We start from the raw sequence: 18757 nt of genomic DNA, 5'->3' as shown, positions 1-18757 counted from the left end.
AACTTGACGCGCTTCTTCAATTTCTTTGCCTTGTCAAATGTCGACCGACGACCTAAATATCCCGGGAAGTCAGTGCCTTTCTTCTGCTTTTTGCCGTGCTTTTTGGCTTTCTTTTGCATGTCAAAAAGCTGAGTAATCCGTGCATCAACCACGTTCTCCAGTTCCTTCTCCGTATATTTCTTGGAGGCAAAAGGTTTCTTGAGAGCGGGTTTCGGGAGTGGTGTTGTGGTTCTCTGCCACTCCATCTGTACCTCTTCCAAAGAGGTCTGGTTCATATATTTTGCCATCTTCGGGTCCTTGGCAAAATTGAGCATCATCATTGTTGCATCGCTGATCAACTGGCGACGCTCTATCTCTCGCCGCTCCGCCTAAGTAGGCCAAGGCGGGCCATACTCTCTGCCTGAATCTTCGTTGTGATCCCAGCCCGCATCTCCAGATGCAGAGGGAGTCGACTGATCATTGCCTGAAGCCATAGGTGCCGCGGAAAAAAAAATCGGAGATCGGATTTCCCGTAGAAGAGAAATCGGCCGTGCTCTGATACCACTGTAACAGACTTGGACACTCCAAGTCAAGAATCAACCGCGACAGCACCAAATAACCACTTCAAAACAATTCACAAATCACAATAGATTTGCACTGGCCCGGCGGAGTTCCGTGCCTAGAGATATTGGCCCCAAAGACTGGCGCCCCTTTCGGTATTTCTTTTTGTATTAATCAATCATCAAAGTACAAGAGAGCGGTTAGGGTTTCACTCTCAGACTCTGCGTCCAGATGCTCTGAGAAGTGAGGCCCTCACCACTAATTTAAAGGTTACAAGGGATGCCCAAAAGCAGAGCCCCAAAAGCTTTTAAAATCAAAAGCATCAGTTCTCTCTCTCTCTTAGAGAGTCTTTTCTCTTTTTTTTATTAAAAAAAAAGCAAAAGCAAAATTCGCGTCGCTCATCATTTTCCAAAAAAAAAATAAAAAAATAAAAATAATAATCCGCCTCCGCGATTTCCGGAAATTAGGGTTTTTGGCAAAATTTAGGGTTTGCAGGAATTTTAGGGTTTCTGGCAGAAATTAGGGTTTCTGTTGTCCGCCACGTCATCACTTTGTGACAGCCTAAATGACTTTGAATTGAGCCTAGCCAACCTTTTATTGCTCGGATTTCAGTGCCAACTGGCCCGACCATCTCGTGGCGACCTGCCCTTCCTAACAGCGGATGAAACTCTCGGCCAATGGCCATGCAATGTCCGGGCATTTGTGATTTTAACAAGAGGGTCCCAAAAATTAATTAAAAATCAAGGGAAAGAAACCAACAAATATATATAGTGGTTGGCACAATCTCGTGACAATTAGCCCCAAAGACTTGCGTCCCTTCTGGTATTTCTTTATTATTGCTTCCTAAAGGTACAACTTCCCGAGGGTCCAGCTCGCAAGACTCTACGTTTGGATCCTCTCCAAAGATTGACTTTGAGGACACTTATAAACAGTACAAGGGCTGCCAAAAGCAGAGCCCCACAAGCATCATGTCAAAAAGCTCTAGCTCAAAAACTATTGGCCCTCCAAAAGCATGGCGCAAATGCCACGTCAGCACCTTGACCGAAGATTGTGGAGCATCCATACAGCAATGCCACATCAGCAGCAGCCCAAAAATTCAGCCAGCCCTTATGCTTTCTCACCTTTAGGGTTTAGGCCCCTCGGCCAAGCTTCACAAGTTCTTTTGGGTTAGAGTTTAAACTCTAACCCTTTGTCCTCTCGGCCAGTCCCTCAACTTGGGCATACCACGTCACAAACTTGTGACAAAAAGACAAAGAACTATATCCTAAGCTCAGTCGACGCTACCATGGCCTCTTCAAAGTCATTGATCGCATCAATGATGTTTACTTTCGATTAGAATTGCCCTCACACTAGAATTTTCCCTCACACTGTAAGATCCATAATGCCTTCCATGTGAGCCTTCTAAAAGCATTAAAAGGAGATCTACGTACTAAACCCTCAGATGATGCTCAATCGGAAGTTGAAGAGACTAAAGAGATTTTGATTCCTGAACAGATTCTTGCACACAAAGATCAATTTTCAAACCACTCAAGGAAAAACAATACGAAGATTCCCATGGATGCCCAATGGATGAACTCTGAGGAGTTGACAAATCGTGATGATCTAAGACACTTGTATAAAGAAGCTTTGGATTGAGCTGATTTTTGTATACATAGATTTGACATGGTATGGCCGATGGCATGCATCTCATTAGAGGGCATCAGTGGAAACTTGCCATCTAATGAGATCCAATGTCCGATGGTAAGCATCACTAGAAGTATGAAGATTGTTTACTTTTATGCACACTGCCACCACCGCAAATGAATGCCTAATTGCATGTTTATCCATGGGAATAACTTGGGGAAACATTGTGTACATGTTACGATGTGTAGATTTTCTTTCGCATTCTTTCTACTATATTCTATGATCGCAGACGATTGCTTTGATTTTAGAGGGCAGCATGTGACGGGTTTTGGGGTTAGGGTTTTTGCGTCGGATCATAGACGCAACTAATCACTCCGTTCGTTTGGCCACTCTCTCTCTCTCTCTCTCTCTCTCTCTCTCTCTCTCTCTCTCTCTCAAAGCAACTCAAACTCAAAGCAAGCGAGCTCAAGAAAATGCATGAGGCTCGTAAACAAGGAAAGTGGGCAGTCTATCGAGATGGGAGCTCTCATTCAGGATTTTCGAACTCCCGAGAAGGCCCCGTTGCTACGGGTAACAATAACCACTTAGGATTTTTCCCCCTTAGGATTTTCCCTTCTTGTTCTATCATTTTGTCCCCCTCCTTCCCATCTTAGGATACGCGGCTCATGTGCCCGTTTGTATGACTCCCTTAAAAGCTAGTACTCCCACGTCGAGTCTTCACACCCACCAATTGAGTTGTACCAGTCATATGATGGAGCTACCATTGTAATTTGTGTATTTGGTCCCATAGGTCATATTTGACCTCCGAGGACGATAATCAATCTATCTATCTATCTCTCTCTCTCTAGAGAGGTCGTCCATCCCAATCTCTTTGTCAATGCTAGGATCCTGTATGCCGCACATTGATTTTCTCTCTCTAGAATCTCTTGATTTTCTCTCTAAACTTGAATTTTGCTTTTCTCTCTACTGCACATTTTCAATCTCTAGAACATGCAAATTTCTCTCTCTAAAACTGGGCATAATTTTCTCTCTCTAAAAACAAAGTCTCTCTCCAAAACTGGTTTCTATAAAAAACTGCTTTTGCTCTGCTATTTTAACTTTAAAACCTGGTACCCCAAACCTTGCAATATTTTTATGAACCCCTACAAAAGGATGGAAAGTTGCTTTTTTTGGCGATTGATCCTAAAAAGAGAGAGAGAGAAGGGGCACCTAGCAATAGGCTTGGACACCCAAGCGAGAAATCAATACCAACACACGAATAGAAACTGCAACAAACTGAACTTGAAAAGAGAGAGAAAAAGAGAGTCGGTGTCCATGCGAGAAATCAATAGCAACAAACAAACAAAAAACTCCAACAAACTGAACTTGAAAAGAGAAAAGGAGAGTGACATGATTGATTTTTCGCTTGGGTGTCTAAGCTTGTTACTAGGCATCCCTTCTCTCTCTCTCTCTCTCTCTCTCTCTCTCTCTCTCTCTCTCTCTCTCTCGCCCACCCACCCCATCTCCCCCCCCCCCTTTAAATTTTCACTTTCGCCCCCCCCCCCCCCCCCCCACCTCACTCTATCGCTTATCGCTCCCGCCCCCCCTGCTTCTCTCTCTCTCTCTCCCCCCCCCCCTACCCACGTGCTGTCCCCCCCCCCCCCCCCCCCCCCCCCCTGCTTCTCTCTCTCTCTCTCTCTCTCTCTCTCTCTCTCTCTCTCTCTCTCTCTCTCTCTCTCTCTCGGGACTGTAGCAGCAAGCCCAGCCTCCCTCGCGGGACTGTAGTAGCAGCCCAGCCTCCCTCTGTTCGCGCGGCACCACAGCAGGAGCATCCTCAGGGCTTTAATCCCTCTCTTTGTGCAGCAGCGCGCCCATCTTTGAACACATGGCGGACTGCAATGACTGAGGACGTACAGAGCGCGCAGCCTCGGCAGGTCAGGTAGGGTTCTCTCTCTCTCTCTCTCTTTCCCTCTCTCTCGCAGCAGCCCTGCGCGTTCCTTCCTAAGGGTTCCTTGCAGCCCTGCACGTCCAGCTTGAATTTTATAATGGAAAATGATTCTTTGAGCCACACCGTAGTGGATCAACGTCAAGGCCATGAATGCTTGATGGATGTTGCACAAACTGTCACACTTGAAGAAGACCCTGCACAAGACACGGAACCCGCCAATGTCTCACCTGTTTGCAAGCCAAGAGCAAAGGCAACCTTCATGCTCACGAATAAGCGGATGGCGCTGATGGAGAGGGAAATGAAGGAGTGGAAAACAGAGATGGAAGGATGGTGGAAGGAGAAGGCCAACCTCCTTCAGATGGTCTTCAATGAAGGCGCACAGTGGAAGAAGGAGAAAGAGAGCCTTAACGCAGAAATACAGACACTCAAAGAAGAAGTCTCAGCCCTCAAAGAGGAGAACCCAAACGCCGAGATACGAGCACTCAAAAAAGAAGTCTCAGCCCTTAAACAGGAGTTTGCTGATAGAGTAAGCAATGGACTAGAGGAAGGCAAATTTCAACCCTCGGTAATAGATGAAATCAAGGAAATTAAGGAACAAGTAAGGATGATCACAGAGGAAGAGAAACTGAGTGTGGCAAAGACATCTTCATGGGCGGAGATATAACAAGGACACAAAAAAAGGCGGACGAGGCAGAAAAATGGATTGAGGTCGCCAAGAAAGGGAAAGGTCAAGAAACTCCTTGTACACCGACGATTATCAACATGACTCTCGAAGAGGAACAAAGAAGGCGGATGCCAGCATTGCATGTGAGAGTGACCGGTCTCAAGGACATAAACAATGTGGAGAAAGAGGTCACAAGCCTTACATCCATGATGGGGATGGAGAAGCCTTTGCACACAAAGGCATGGAGGGTAGGTAAGAAAAGTGATGGCACGGGAGAGTCTTCAAAGGGGAGAGCTCTCATACTACGCTTCCCCTCGTTGGAAGAGAAGAAGGAATTCTTGAGGAAGAGGCCTACTCTCAAAAAGACAGGTATTTTCCTCGGTGATGACCTGACTCTCTCACAGCTCGCACATATGAGAGAGGTAATGCCAGAGATTACAGCGGCAAGGGAGAAGGGAAAGATAGCCTTCTACAGAGATGGACGGGTGGTGATTTTAGAGCGGCATACTGCATGACGGTGCGAGACATATGGGACCACACTGAAGATGGCTACCTGGAATTGTAATGGGTCTATGAGATTGGACGTGGGTGCATTTGAGGAGAGTTTCAAAGACAAGGATATTGTGTTCTTCTCAGAGACTCATCAGGCCCCTGGACAGGTAATGCCACGTGGTGGGATACAGATGGGAAACAGCTCACAGGACAAATGCGAGATTTGAGCATGGGAGTAGAGGCTCAGGAGGAGTAGCAGTGCTATTCAGAGAGGAACTACAACCATTACTGCATATTGTACGAAGAGATGATCATGCTAGATATATGTGGGTGAGACTGAGAGCTGACACAAGTCGATTCCTATATATTGCCATATGTTACTTTCCTCCCAGTACATCAATTTATGCCACATCCAGAGGGCAGTCGCCTTTCTCTATCCTAGATGATGACATTTGGGAGTTCTCTAGGGATGGTGATATCATTCTCCTAGGGGACTTCAATGCCCGAACGGGCAACTCGCAGACAGTCTTCTACGACACTTCAGATGAGATGCTTAGAGAGCTGGATGTGGGTGAGTTGGGACTCGATAGATGCTCAGATGACAGAGAGCAAACGGAGTATGGGAGATACCTCATGGAAATGACGACTTCACATGGATTAGCCATACTTAATGGCTTACAGCGATTTCCTGGAGCAGCCAGTACAGTGGATTATGTTATGACACAACCGAGCTTTGTCCCCTGCATTCAGGACTTCACAGTGGGAGCCAGGCCAGTGGGCATAGCAGTAGATCATGCTCTCTTGACACTATCCGTTAAATTTCAGTATAGTACAACCCAGACATCAGGAGGCAGGTCACACACCCGCTATACATTTACACCAGAGACTGATTTCGTTTATTCAGAGGAGATCTGGGACCGTCTATTGGAAGGCACAGCTGGCACAAATGGTACATGCCTCTCAGTGGAAGAGTGCACCACTCTACTAACTGAGACACTGCATGGGGCTGCATCAATGGCATACCCACACACTCAGTCGGGCAAGAGACGACATTCTGGGAGCATGCCCCAGAATAGTTGGTACGATGAGGAGTGCAGAGAGATGAGAGCCCAGCTTCAGAGGGATCTTCTTTTAGGAGTCATCACTTACAGACAGACTCGGATTGCTTTCCGACGCCTTATGCGACGGAAGAAGCGAGCTTACCTAGCTCAGATGGAGCGAGACTTGTATCAGATGTTCTTGAGTAGGGACTCAGGAGAGGCATGGAGACTCTTCCATGAACACTCCCCTCCCCCAGTGATTACTTCACCCGAGGTGTGGGGCCAATATGCGACATCATTATATACGGTCCCTGGACAGGAACCCCTTCCAGACCCTACCAAGCCTTGCCCAGCTACGAGCACTTTCTTTACTCCTGAGATGGTACAAAGGGCCATTGACAGGATGAAGACCGGGAAGGCATATGATCATGACGGTCTAGTAGCGGAGCACTTTATACATGCCAAGGATATGCTGATGGAGGTTCTCGCAGTGTTGTTCACTCGTGCCATGTGTGAGGGAATACCTGAGACTTGGAGGTTGTCTAATATTGTGCCCATCTTCAAGGCTGGTGACCCTACAGAGCCCGGGAACCACCGCACTATTATGGTTGGACACACATTGGCACGGTTGTATGCATCTATCCTGGAGCAACACTTGAGTAATTGGGCAGAGGGCGAGGGTGTACGAGCGAAAGGTCAAGCCGGCTTCAGGAGGGGTTTCTCCACTCTTGATCATATTCTGACACTCAGGGCCATCATTGAGGAGGGCAGAGCACATGGGAGACGGATCTAGTGTAGCTTTGTGGATTTTCGTAAAGCATTTGACATGGTACCAAGAGCTCGATTGATGCGCAGATTGCTGGAGATGGGGGTGCCCATAGAGGTGATTTGGGGGATTATGGCTTTGTACGGATCAGTGATGGGACAGGTACGCACTCCGGAAGGGGTATCTGATCTAGTTCACTCTTACTATTGGAGTGAAACAGGGCTGCCCATTGTCTCCTACTCTATTTGGTATGTATGTTGATGAGGTGTCTGATTACATCGACAGAGAGGGTGACAGAGGTGCACAGCTGGCAGGGACGTGGATCATATGCTGATGATATTGTGCTGATATCCGACTCACCAGAAGGTATGCAACGACCGTTGGATGCACTACGCAGTTTTGCAAAGGATAGTGGATTGTGTGTAAACCTAGGTAAAACCAAGGTTATGGTGTTTAACACCACACCGCAATGGGTCAGGAGATCAGTACCTACTTTCAAATATGGTCAGGAGATTGTGGAGTATACAGATGCATACACTTACCTGGGGGTAGTCTTTACTGGGCCGAGATTTTCCTTGAGAAGAGCGGCAGAGACTAGACTAACCAGAGCTGGTGCGGCTCTGGGAGGAATGGAGAGGATGTGTTCGCAGGTTCAGTTCCAGGAACCTAGGACAAAGTTATGGCTCTTTGATACTCTGGTTGCCTCTACTATGTTATATGGGGTGCAGGTTTGGGGACCTTCTGTAGGCCAGGAGGGTTGGAGGCGTATGGAGAAGCCCCTAGTATCTATGATCTCTCGGCTGATTAGAGCCAAGGCTTCCGTACCGCATGATATCATTCGAGCGGAATTAGCTGCTCCCCCTATGGTGATTGAGGCACTTACTAGATCAGTTTCTTTTGTACACAGTCTGTGGGATACTACCAGAGACAGATATGCCAGGGTGGCTCTAGAGTCCTCCAGACAATTAGCTCTTAACGGGGATACATCATGCTGGTATGCACAGATGGCATCGTGGTTTCAGACACATGGTTTCACCATGGACAGGTTGCCTCCTTTTCAATACTCTCTACAGGCACCCTCGAGGTCTTTGACGCGGGTAGAGATTAATAGACTCATTCGTCAGGATCTGATTCAGCTGGACACAAGGAGGACATGGATAGAGCCGATACAGGAGTTGGGCACAAAGACGGCTTTCTATAGAGAGCATTTTCTCCACCTCACAGGGGATGGGTTTGTGATTCGACCTAGCTATATGGACAGGCATCTTTCTCATGGTGTCCGATGTACCATTGGCCAGATACGCACGTCCTCACATCAGCTCGAGATTGAGACTGGCAGATTCAAAGGGACACCAGCAGATAGCAGGATATGCCGCTTATGCCATCTAGAGCCAGAGACAAAGGTACATTACATATGTCATTGCACAGTGTACTATGAGATACGAGGCCGTTTTCATTGTCTATTCAGAGAAGGTTTCGGGCCACTATCTAGGGTCATGAGTTATGAGGATCAGAGATGTCTTGGGCTATATCTACTTGAGCTACACAGGCATAGAGAAACTTTACTGAGGAGAGCTGAAGAGAGACAACCCAAGAGACAGATCACAGATTTCTTTACACTAGATACTGAACACCCAGAAGAACAGACGGAGGAGCAACCAACAGTGGAGAGGTCTACCCGCACTACTGGCATTCTCATAGACCGTGCATTGGAGCTAGGGAGATCTAGACGACCCCGATGGAGAAGAGGAGCTACACAGTTTCGAAGGAGGCTACAGCAAAGGATTCGAGCCATACTTTTTCGTCGTCCAGAGTGCAGATGAAGATGGATCTCTATGCAGATAGATCTCTACTTCCCTCCCAAATTGTCTACACATTGTATAGCTCAGTTCACACGTTTCACGCCTTTCGCCTTTCACACCTATCCGCTTAGTTTAGGATTCCGCAGTATTTATATCTTGTTATCCCTAGTCTAGTTTAATTTATTTTGTTAATCTGACTTGATATCAAATACACCGCATTGTAACTTCTTGGTCTCATAGGTCACTTTGGCCTTTTGAAGACGTTAATATAACATTTCTCTCTCTTTAGGAGCAACACAAGAACAAAAACTGCAACAAACTAAACTTGAAAAGAGAGAAAAGGATGGTCGATGTCCGCACGAGAAATCAATAGCAACAAACAGACAAAAACTCCAACAAACTGAACTGGAAAAAGAGAGAGAGAAAAGGAGAGTGACACGAAGCAGCGGAATTCCGCTTCCAAATGCACTGGCCCCAAGGTCTGGCCCCCCTTCCGGTATTTCTTTCTTTATTGCTTCACAAAGGTACAAAGATCGGCTATGCTCTGCTTCCACACGCTTGGAATGCCAGAGAGAGGGCCTTTATTACAAATTTAAGTCCCTTGGCCTTGAAAAGCATAAACATGAAAAGCTTTGGCTCCCAAAAGCTAGCATATCAAAAACTACGCCCCAAGAGCTTTTGTGCAATTTCTAGTTGTCCGTATATCTGCCACATCAACATACCTCCGTGTTTTGCGTTGCTAGTGCCACATCAACATCTGCCCGCATTTTTCGTTGTTGCCAGCCACAAAGACACCAATCATTGAACAATCACGTCACATTTTTGTCAAGACCTTAGATGAGAATCATGATCATTGTAACTTATTTAGCAATCACATCCAGACCGTACTGATCTTTTCATGAATGTCTTGATGTACTAACAATCAAATTCAGATCCTTTCTCACAATTCATGCAAACATGCCATTGACCATCTCCACAAGACAATATATTCACAAAGCATGTATGCCACAAATCAAACACTTAGTTCACTCTGAACATTGAGGTGCAAGCAGTCAATCTAGTCATCTCATCTAGTCCATAACTCTTGATACACCTAGATCACGGTCTAGCCATCTCATCCTTTCAGAAATCTTGATGGACTTAGAGTAGTATCGAATCATCTCATCCAGATAGAAATCTCGATGCACTAGATCACAATCCTAACTCACTTAGCCATCACATCCAGACCTCGCCGATCTATAGCAGATGTTTAGATGCACTAAATTCATCAGAACAATCGTCAGACAAAATGTTGCATACATTTTATCTTTTCAACATAAACTCTAGCAATACACACACACAAATTCAATAGGAAATTTCCAGTTCAATACATCTTTTTAAAAAGTCATTCCACAAAGTACTATCAGCCTATCAATACCCCCAAAATCTCATGGAGAGATTAGTGACTTTATTTAATCTCGATAATCTATGGCAAAGGAGTGGATTGGCTCCCTCTTCCACAGCACACAACGCATCAACCCGTTGATTCAATGTGCACTTGAGGTATAGACACTGCTAAAATGCAAAAGCCTCAAGGTACAGCTGTAATATTGAGGAGAATCTGCGAAGTCCTTCTCCATCCACTATGCATCGAGAGCCGGAAAATTCCTCTCTTGACCAAATTATCGGTGTGCACTATGTTCTTTTTCTTATGCCTTGGGACTTGATGGTTGCTGCGCTAGCTCCCTGTCCATCGGCACATCATTCTAAATCTTCGGACATTTCGATGATCCATCAATTGTTTCCTTTGTTCTTTTCTTTAAACACTTTGCAAAGACGTGCCCCTATTCACCACAGCCATAACACTTGCCCCCTTTAAAGTACTTAGCACGCTGCTCTTCTGTCAGTTTGGGCCCTATGGATTTCTTCTCTGCTTCTTGCCCTTCTTCTCCTTGAAGACTCTTTTCTTGTTGACTTGGACACTGGCTTTTGTCGGTCGGGTAAGTCAAGGAGCCTGCATGCATGGAAAACCGTCCTTTGAATGTGCCATGAGCTTTTGAATGCTCTTGGATATTTGCTTCAAACCATCGGATCTCTTTCGATAAGCTGCAACAAAACCACTCCATCTGCTCCAAAAAAGAGATCTTCCAAAAAGAAGTAACTAGCAAAAAGGTAGTCCAAATCATTGACGATACTCTCGGATTTCAGCCCTCCAATTCCTTGTACGAGATGAGTTCCATTGATAGGTGCTAACAATGGTAGTTCAGGGCCACCAACTATGGAAAGAGGCATCCTCCTCCGACATTCTCTCTCATTCTCTCTCTCTCTCTCTCTCTCTCTCTCTCTCTCTCTCTCTCTCTCTCTCTCTCTCTCTCTCTCTGTGTGTTTCAGTTCAGTTATTCAAGTTGTCTGAAGTGATGAAGTGCTCCCAAGTTTTGCAAATTTTGGTTTCTCTGTGTCTTCCGTCATATCACACGCCGGAAGTGATTAAAATTCTACAAGGAAAGAAAACAATTACCCGCTTATGAGGAAAGAAATGATGTGTTATCAGGGGAGAACTATTTTAGAGAGAAAATATTAGAAAATCGAGCTTAAAGAGAGAAAATAAGCACTCTCTAGACTCTAGAGGAAGGGGAAAAATTAGAATCGAGAGTAAGTGTGTGACTAGGAGATTCATGCTATGACTCAGAGATTGGCATGGACTACCTTTCTAGGGAGAGAGTGAGTCTGTCACTCGCCAAACAAACACAGTCATCAATTGCGCCTTTTCCCTACGTGCATAGTCACATTCTCTTTCATAATGCTATGTAAAAATGTGTGTTGAGTCTGTTGTGGTTGCAAAGATCAACCTTTCCTCTATTCAAATTTCCTTAGTGGCTCTTTGAGACAATCTTTGACAAGATGTCCCAAAGCATCGCGATACTAGCACACATTTGGCTAGCAATGACAACATTCGCTGATTATGAGCCACTGCCACCCACAAGTAGAAACTAGACAGAAGATGCTCCATAGAGGGAGTGACAACCTCCTCTTAAAGACAATCTTCTCTTAAGAATGGGACAAAAAATTGTAGACAAAAGATACTCTATAGAGGGAGTGACAACCTACTCTTACAGATGAAACAAAGAATTGTAGCTGTATCAGCCAACCAAGAGAGTGCCAAAACCAGATCCAAACTACTCACGGCCCGCGGCGCTCTAAACTCTTGAGGTAGCCCTCAAATGTCAAATATCAATGCCAGATTTGTGGAGGCTACGACCATCCCACGGAAGTGTGTGAACCAAGACTATATAAAAAGCGAGCTAGAGACCAGCTTTATGGTGCAACTTTTGTACAGAATGGAGGTATGGATACCTAGCATTTGCCCTCAATGTGTGAAAGTATCAATTGGGAGAAAAGAGCACGCCATCAAGAGGGAGACACGTCTCCCATTTCTTTGCTAGATAACCGGGCTTTAGCTCTTTGCATTACTAAAAAAATGACCCAAAGGTCAAAATACAATGTTTCTAGAAAACCCCACAAAAATGGATCAATATTAGCATGGCAAAAACGTTCCCAGTAGTACATGAACAACAATATTGATAAAATAAGAAGCTCATTGGCATAAGGCATAGAGGAAAAACCATTGCAACCTGCATAGGTCATCAACAAACAATGGCAACGTTGTACTATAATCTTGTACTTCGTATCAAAACCTTCAGCTCATGGCTCAAATATATCCCTCATCCATGACAAACTTTTAATGGAAAATACAGGAAAAATGCAATCCTCTTCTCCAACTCATCCTCCATCACAAAAACCCAGTGGAGGGATCAAAGGCATATATCAATAATGAACCACATCAAAGGAGTGACTCTCACCAATCCTTGAAATTTGGTAAAAAGAACCCGGCATGAGATAAATTATAAAGAGAACATATCAACCTATAGGGATCTATCTCTCAATTGAGAATTGAGATATCTCAAGGAGTGAAGGGCTAGAAGTGACTTTGCAACCACAAAAAGAATAAAACTTCCCCAAGGAGAGGCAAAACCATAGTAACATGGGACACATCCCGCACAGCTGGGACGGGGAATAGGGGACCGGGCTTAGAGGGGAATCTTGTTTCTACAAGAGGGGATCGAAACACAGGGACGGTGCTGCGTTGAGGGTTACGGGAGGACAGTAGGGATGGGAAGCCCAAAAATGGGCGTTTGATGTTACTTTGGGCAAAACCAAGCTGTGTACAATGTGACTCTCTGATGAATCTTAAGAATTGCACCTTTGTCATCTCTCCTACTAAAAATTGCACCACGGAAGGGACCTCAAGGGAAAAGTCTCGGACTACAACACAGATGGACTCCCCCTCTCAACTCTGTCACAATTCGGTTCCTAGTTCACCTGAGTCGGTCATGGGACATACCACGACTGGTTTGATAGGCTGCTCTCTATTTCTCGACCTGTCTCTCTGCATGAATGTGTTGGCTCTGACCCATGATCACTCTCCTTGATGCTGCTCTGTCCACGTCCGACCGATGCACCCCCGCATCCGACCCATCTAGTCCCGTACGCATGTCCGAACTAGTACGTTAGGCATCCAGTCAGTTTGACCATTGACTAATTACTCAAGATCACAACCATTCCTTATCTGTGATCTAAGTAATCATCATACATCCATTCCCATGGTCTTAATGCGTCATCAGAAAGACAATATCCTTGTATGGAATTCCCTCCTCTTATGATGATAAAAGGTTTAGTCGGCATAGTTGGATAAATTCTACACTTCTCACTTTCCTACAGATTGATGTGTTCAACAATCAATAAATTGTAAACATGTCCTCTCTCTCCAAACCTTCTCGAAGGGTTAAGAATCACCCGATTGCACCCTATCTTTATAAATGTTCCCTTGAAATCCATCTTAACTTCATGTACATCTGTGGTGAAAAGATTCAGCCTTCAATTTCTCTCTCTGAGTGAGGTGCTGGCTGAATGGAAGCTTGGATTGCAAGCCTTGTTCTCTGATTTGTCTCCACCTGTAGGATTTCTCATGCAAAAATTTTACCCTGTTGGTTTATCAGCAAGATATCTGGCAAACTGGACTAAGGAAAAATGCTTTCATACTGATGAACTAGAGTAAAAGAACATAGCAGGGAGAAAGGAATTTGATAAATTGTTTGGTGTTTCTGTAAACCGTATCTGACTCAGTTGTACATCTATACAAGCATGAAGATTTAAGAATAAGTCCTTGTCAAATGGATCAAATGCGCTTTGGGTGGAAGTCCGCAGCCCTTATAAAAATTCAAGCCTTGTTCCTAAGGCTAATTAATGTAACTTGACACTCTAATACTGGAACCACATGTTCAATTTATGCTTGTGCAATGCCTCTCAAGCCGTTTGAGTTTAAAAAAATGTTAAACACGATCTAACTTCACATGACACAAGCAATTTCCAAGAAGGGTTGAGACCAAGGAAATACAGTAAAAGCAAAAGTAGCAAATCAAACCGTATCCTATCAAATCCCAAGGTTCAGCTGATTCTGTATGAAAGATGACAATCCCTTTCAAGGACAAAACACAAGCATGAAGATTTAAGAATACGTCCTTGTCAAAATGGATCGAATGACCTTTGGGTGGAAGTCCGTATGACATTCCATTTCAAGGACAAAACACAAGCATGAAGAGTCAAAATGGATCAAATGAGCTTTGGATGGAAGTCCGTAGCCCTCATAAAAATCCAGGCCTAGTACCTAAGGCTAATTAACATGACTTGAAAGTCTAACTTGACACTCACACACATACAAAAGCAAGGGATGAAAGAAAATATTAAATCAATTTATTTGCTACTAAACAAGACTAGATTAAAGAAAAAAACCTTTATTCACTTAAAAATGCTTTTAGAAAAAGCATAAGCAAAATAAGTTAAAGCAGCTTACTTGACTAAAACTTGAAACAAGTACTCAACTTTAAACTAACAAAGATAAGACATCTCAAAGATTTAATCCTAGAAATCAAACTCCACACAACAACTTCTAAAAGATCAAATTCTTAAATCCTAATGTAAGCTAGATACTATAAATGAATACTACTATGAACCTACCCAGTAGAGGCTCAATATAACCACAGTAGTACAAAGTTCAAAACTCGACAATATGTGACCTCAACTCCGCTGCATGTCCAAGTAGGAAGAATAAGATTATCACCTTTATCATGCATAGCTTGGACAACAACTATGACATTCCTACTCGCGTCGTCAGTGCCCAAGAGTAGGTGCAGATTTGTATAGAAGCCATTCATACTTTGAACGTACTCTATAAAACCTCCGAACTAAGTTTCTATCACCCTCCGAAGGTGATAGGCTAGCATTTGTCAAGTAAGAACAAAAAATACTTACGGCACTAAAGATTTGAACGGTAAAATAGTGTATTAGTAAGTCAAAACAATAAGTGGGTCTTTATGCTCCCCACTTTTATTAAATTTACTGAATAAGTATTCTTTCTAAATAAATAAGATGGCACAACTGAACAACAAAAGAAAATTTACTAGAACAAAGACGAGAAAATCTAAATAGTTGAGAACAAATGGTACCATATTTAGCTAAAACAAAGATATTCGACTAAATGTGAGGCATACAGATGATATTTAGATTGACATATTCCGGTTCAAGGTGTTTATCATAGATATCTACTTCCAGAACCAAGGGAGTTTGAAATATTTTAAGATCCAAAAAGGTACAACAATCACTCAAGGCGTTTGAGTTCAAAAAAATGTTAAAGCACGATCGACCTTCACATGACACAAGCAATTTCCATATAAAGGCTTGAGACAAAGAAAGTACAGAAAAAGCAAAAGTAGCAAATCAACCATCTCCTATCAAATCCCAAGATAAGGCTGATTCTGTATGAAAAATGAGCTTTGGGTGGAAGACCATAGCCCTCATAAAAGATCAGGACCTAAGTTTAACATGACTGGGCAGTCTAATACTGGAGCCATATGTTCAATTTATGCTTGTGCAATGCCTCTCAAGCCGTTTGAGTTCATCAAAAAGTAAACACAATCTACGTTCACATGACACAATCAATTTCCAATAAGTGTTGAGACCAAGAAAGTACAGTAAAAGCAAAAGTAGCAAATCAAACCGTCTCCTATCACATCCACAAACAAACAAGATTCAGCTGATTCTGTATCAAAGATGATGGTCCATTTCAAGAACAAAACACACATCTTAAAACAATTTCAACTGCCATTTCATGAACAAGGAGCAACAGACAGGTGTTGTGCAGGAAAGACAACCATGGCCAGCGAAAACTCTCGTGAGCTTCAGAACTATAAAAATGAAGAGGCTTGAATGTTTCTCAATGATTGACTTACCACCGCAGAAGCTCCTTGTGGCTCCCGCAAAACAAGTACGTCCAAGCCTGATGCGTCTTTCACAAGATTAAATGGCATCTTTCTGAGCCTTCTTAACCCTGCAATGGAATGGAAAGTCTCAAAGAGCACTCAACTCAGACATACTATGTAGGCACACATATTTACACCTCTCTTTCTCTCTATTTCTCTTGCTCTCACACAGACACTCCTCTTCACGACCTATCAAACAGGATCACTGAAAAAAAAAAAGTAGCCTGGCAGTAATGGAAATGCCTGATAAAGTATGGAAGTAAGATCCAACAAAGATACAGCAATAAATATTTAAGCAAGTTTACCGTGCACTCCTACTCAAGAATCTAAAGTCTTAGGGAAAACATCGACCAAGGCCATCCATGAAGACAACCTCATGCTTCTCACACACAATTTCATATACACCTCTTCACAACCAATAATCCAGTACCGTTTACAAACACAAAAGAAATATGACACAATTTGCAACAATTATAGGATAGGGATTTTGATGCATGGTTTCATCGTTAACTTGCTAAAAGCTTATTGTTGTATCTTTGTTGGAGCTTACTCCCATACTTTATCAGGCAGTTCCATTATTGCCAGCATACTTAAAATGCTACCCCACCAAGGGGGCCTAAGATAATAGTGCAGAATATCATTTTCGTTTGAGCTAACACAAACAGTAAAAGTTATAGAGATACACTGCCTCATTCTTGATAAGCAGAACTGTCTTGAATCATTCCAGAGTTATAAAGTCAACCTTGTCAGCCACGATGAAGAAGAATTACAGAACTATTAGAGACACATCCTAAGCTCCGGAAAAACTTGATAGCATTAAAAACTTTCTGCTAAAGCTGCAACTGAAAGTCATCACTTGGGGAAACGGTTAAATGGAACTGAATTCTGGTTCTCGAATGAGCAAAACGGCCAAAGAACCATAGACGACAGAAGAACCCAAGGGGACACGAAAGGAAACCAGAAATGCGTCGATGATGAAATGCTGTGTAGTGTAGGTGCATGTGTTGTGTGCGCGCCGTGTGTGTGTGTGTGCGCGCGCGCGCGCACGCGCGTGTGTGCAGTGCTGGTGCTTACCTCCACAAAGAGAGCTCGCAAGCCTGCTTCCTCCCTTCACGACAGCGGCAACGACAACGTTTGAAATGCTGCGCGTTTGAAGCCACTTTAATGGTGCATTTCAAACATCAATATACGTATGCAGATTTAATGTATCTTATTTTTTTAACAATTCCTATTCATATGACTCGTGTACTAATGAAAAGGGCTTCAGCTTTTTAGCATGGCCACAAACTTTCTTTCTGTAATATGCCCCCTTTTTGGCATGTACACACTTGCAATGCCAGCCCAACACACTCCCCCACCATTTCTATCAAGCCCTATTTTTTCTAGGAAACTATCTTATCCATCGTGGAACCCCATCACAACTCTGAGGATCCCTTGAGAGCCCTTCCGAGCAATTATGGACCGTTGGATTAACCTTGTTAGTTAGTGCCACATGGCAACATTCATGATAGTGAACGATTATTTTTCCTTGTTTATTTCATTATTGAGTACAAGAACTCTGATTCCATCCACTTCTGATCTGTTTATAAGAGGGGCATTGACTAAGAAGGCACACATCCTCTCCCATCATCTTATGTAGGCCACTATTGCTTTGCACATGATTGTGTTTCTCGCTATACTTAGTAAAGCCATCTGCTCGTGATGCTAGCTTTGACAAACACCCTTGACACTTCCATGAAACCGTACTTTTCCTAACAAAACCATATAATCGCTCTCACTCACTTTCTTACACAATTCTTCTCGATGCAATAAGGGTACGGTAGCATACCTACACATCTCTTGTTCAATATAATTCAATCTGATTCATCACTTGAAATTATGTAAGCCAACAAGCACAAACATCAACATATTGGTGTTGCACAACCCATGACTTTTGGAAGAAAACCTTGATTTTTAAGCAAAGATAGTTGAGTTAAAAGTGTGTTAGGTTTAGGAAAGGTATGAAAACGTGTCTTTAAGAAGGGAGGGAAAAGCCCAAAACAGAAAGGGTAAGGAAGGTCCTTTCCAAGAAAGGTGAATGTGTCTTAGGATTTGGGGATTTGGTTGTTTTGTTTTGGGCTTTTGGGTTGGGTTGGAGAGAGAGAGAGAGAGAGAGAGAGAGAGAGAGAACATGTACTTATATTGCTTGAAACAAGGACACATATTCTAAAGAAAAGGCTTCCTTAGAGAATGGATTATTTTAGACTCTAAAATGTATGATTCTTTTGTAAAGAAGTATGTTGATTCTATAAGGTTTTCTCCTTAAATAAGGAGACAAAATTCTATGCGTTCAAAAGATGGAGATAGTCTTGAAGCTGCAAATGAAATGCATTGTGGTTACTTATCAAATAATCCATCATTGCCTAACAAGTTGATAGAATATTTAGCTGATTAGTGCCTGTTCCTTCCAAGTCATCTTTGTTTAGACCAAATTGTAGGGAGTAAAATCTCAGCCTATGCGCACCCACAGAGACATTGCATCATTGAGTTATAACTTCATTAGTGGTGT

The 18757-nt window shown here is 43.4% G+C and overlaps 1 protein-coding gene across 1 annotated transcript in view; it reads right to left on the bottom strand.

The window, feature by feature from the left end:
- Window positions 1–18060, bottom strand: part of LOC147417653 (putative glucose-6-phosphate 1-epimerase) — an 80254-nt gene extending 62194 nt beyond the window's left edge. Inside the window, exons 1-3 of the mRNA XM_086507608.1 lie at window positions 18038–18060; window positions 17284–17351; window positions 16180–16277 (exon numbers count right to left, since the gene is read on the bottom strand). Coding sequence (XP_086363734.1) covers window positions 16180–16277; window positions 17284–17351; window positions 18038–18045 — 174 coding nt within the window. The 5' untranslated portion in view covers window positions 18046–18060. The remainder of the gene's footprint in view (window positions 1–16179; window positions 16278–17283; window positions 17352–18037) is intronic.
- Window positions 18061–18757: the final 697 nt, after the last annotated feature.

This window comes from Adiantum capillus-veneris, chromosome 30 (assembly GCF_014529385.1).
Source record: "Adiantum capillus-veneris isolate H3 chromosome 30, ASM1452938v2, whole genome shotgun sequence".
In the NCBI taxonomy this organism is placed as follows: domain Eukaryota; kingdom Viridiplantae; phylum Streptophyta; class Polypodiopsida; order Polypodiales; family Pteridaceae; genus Adiantum; species Adiantum capillus-veneris.
This window is presented reverse-complemented; position numbering and strand designations above follow the sequence as displayed.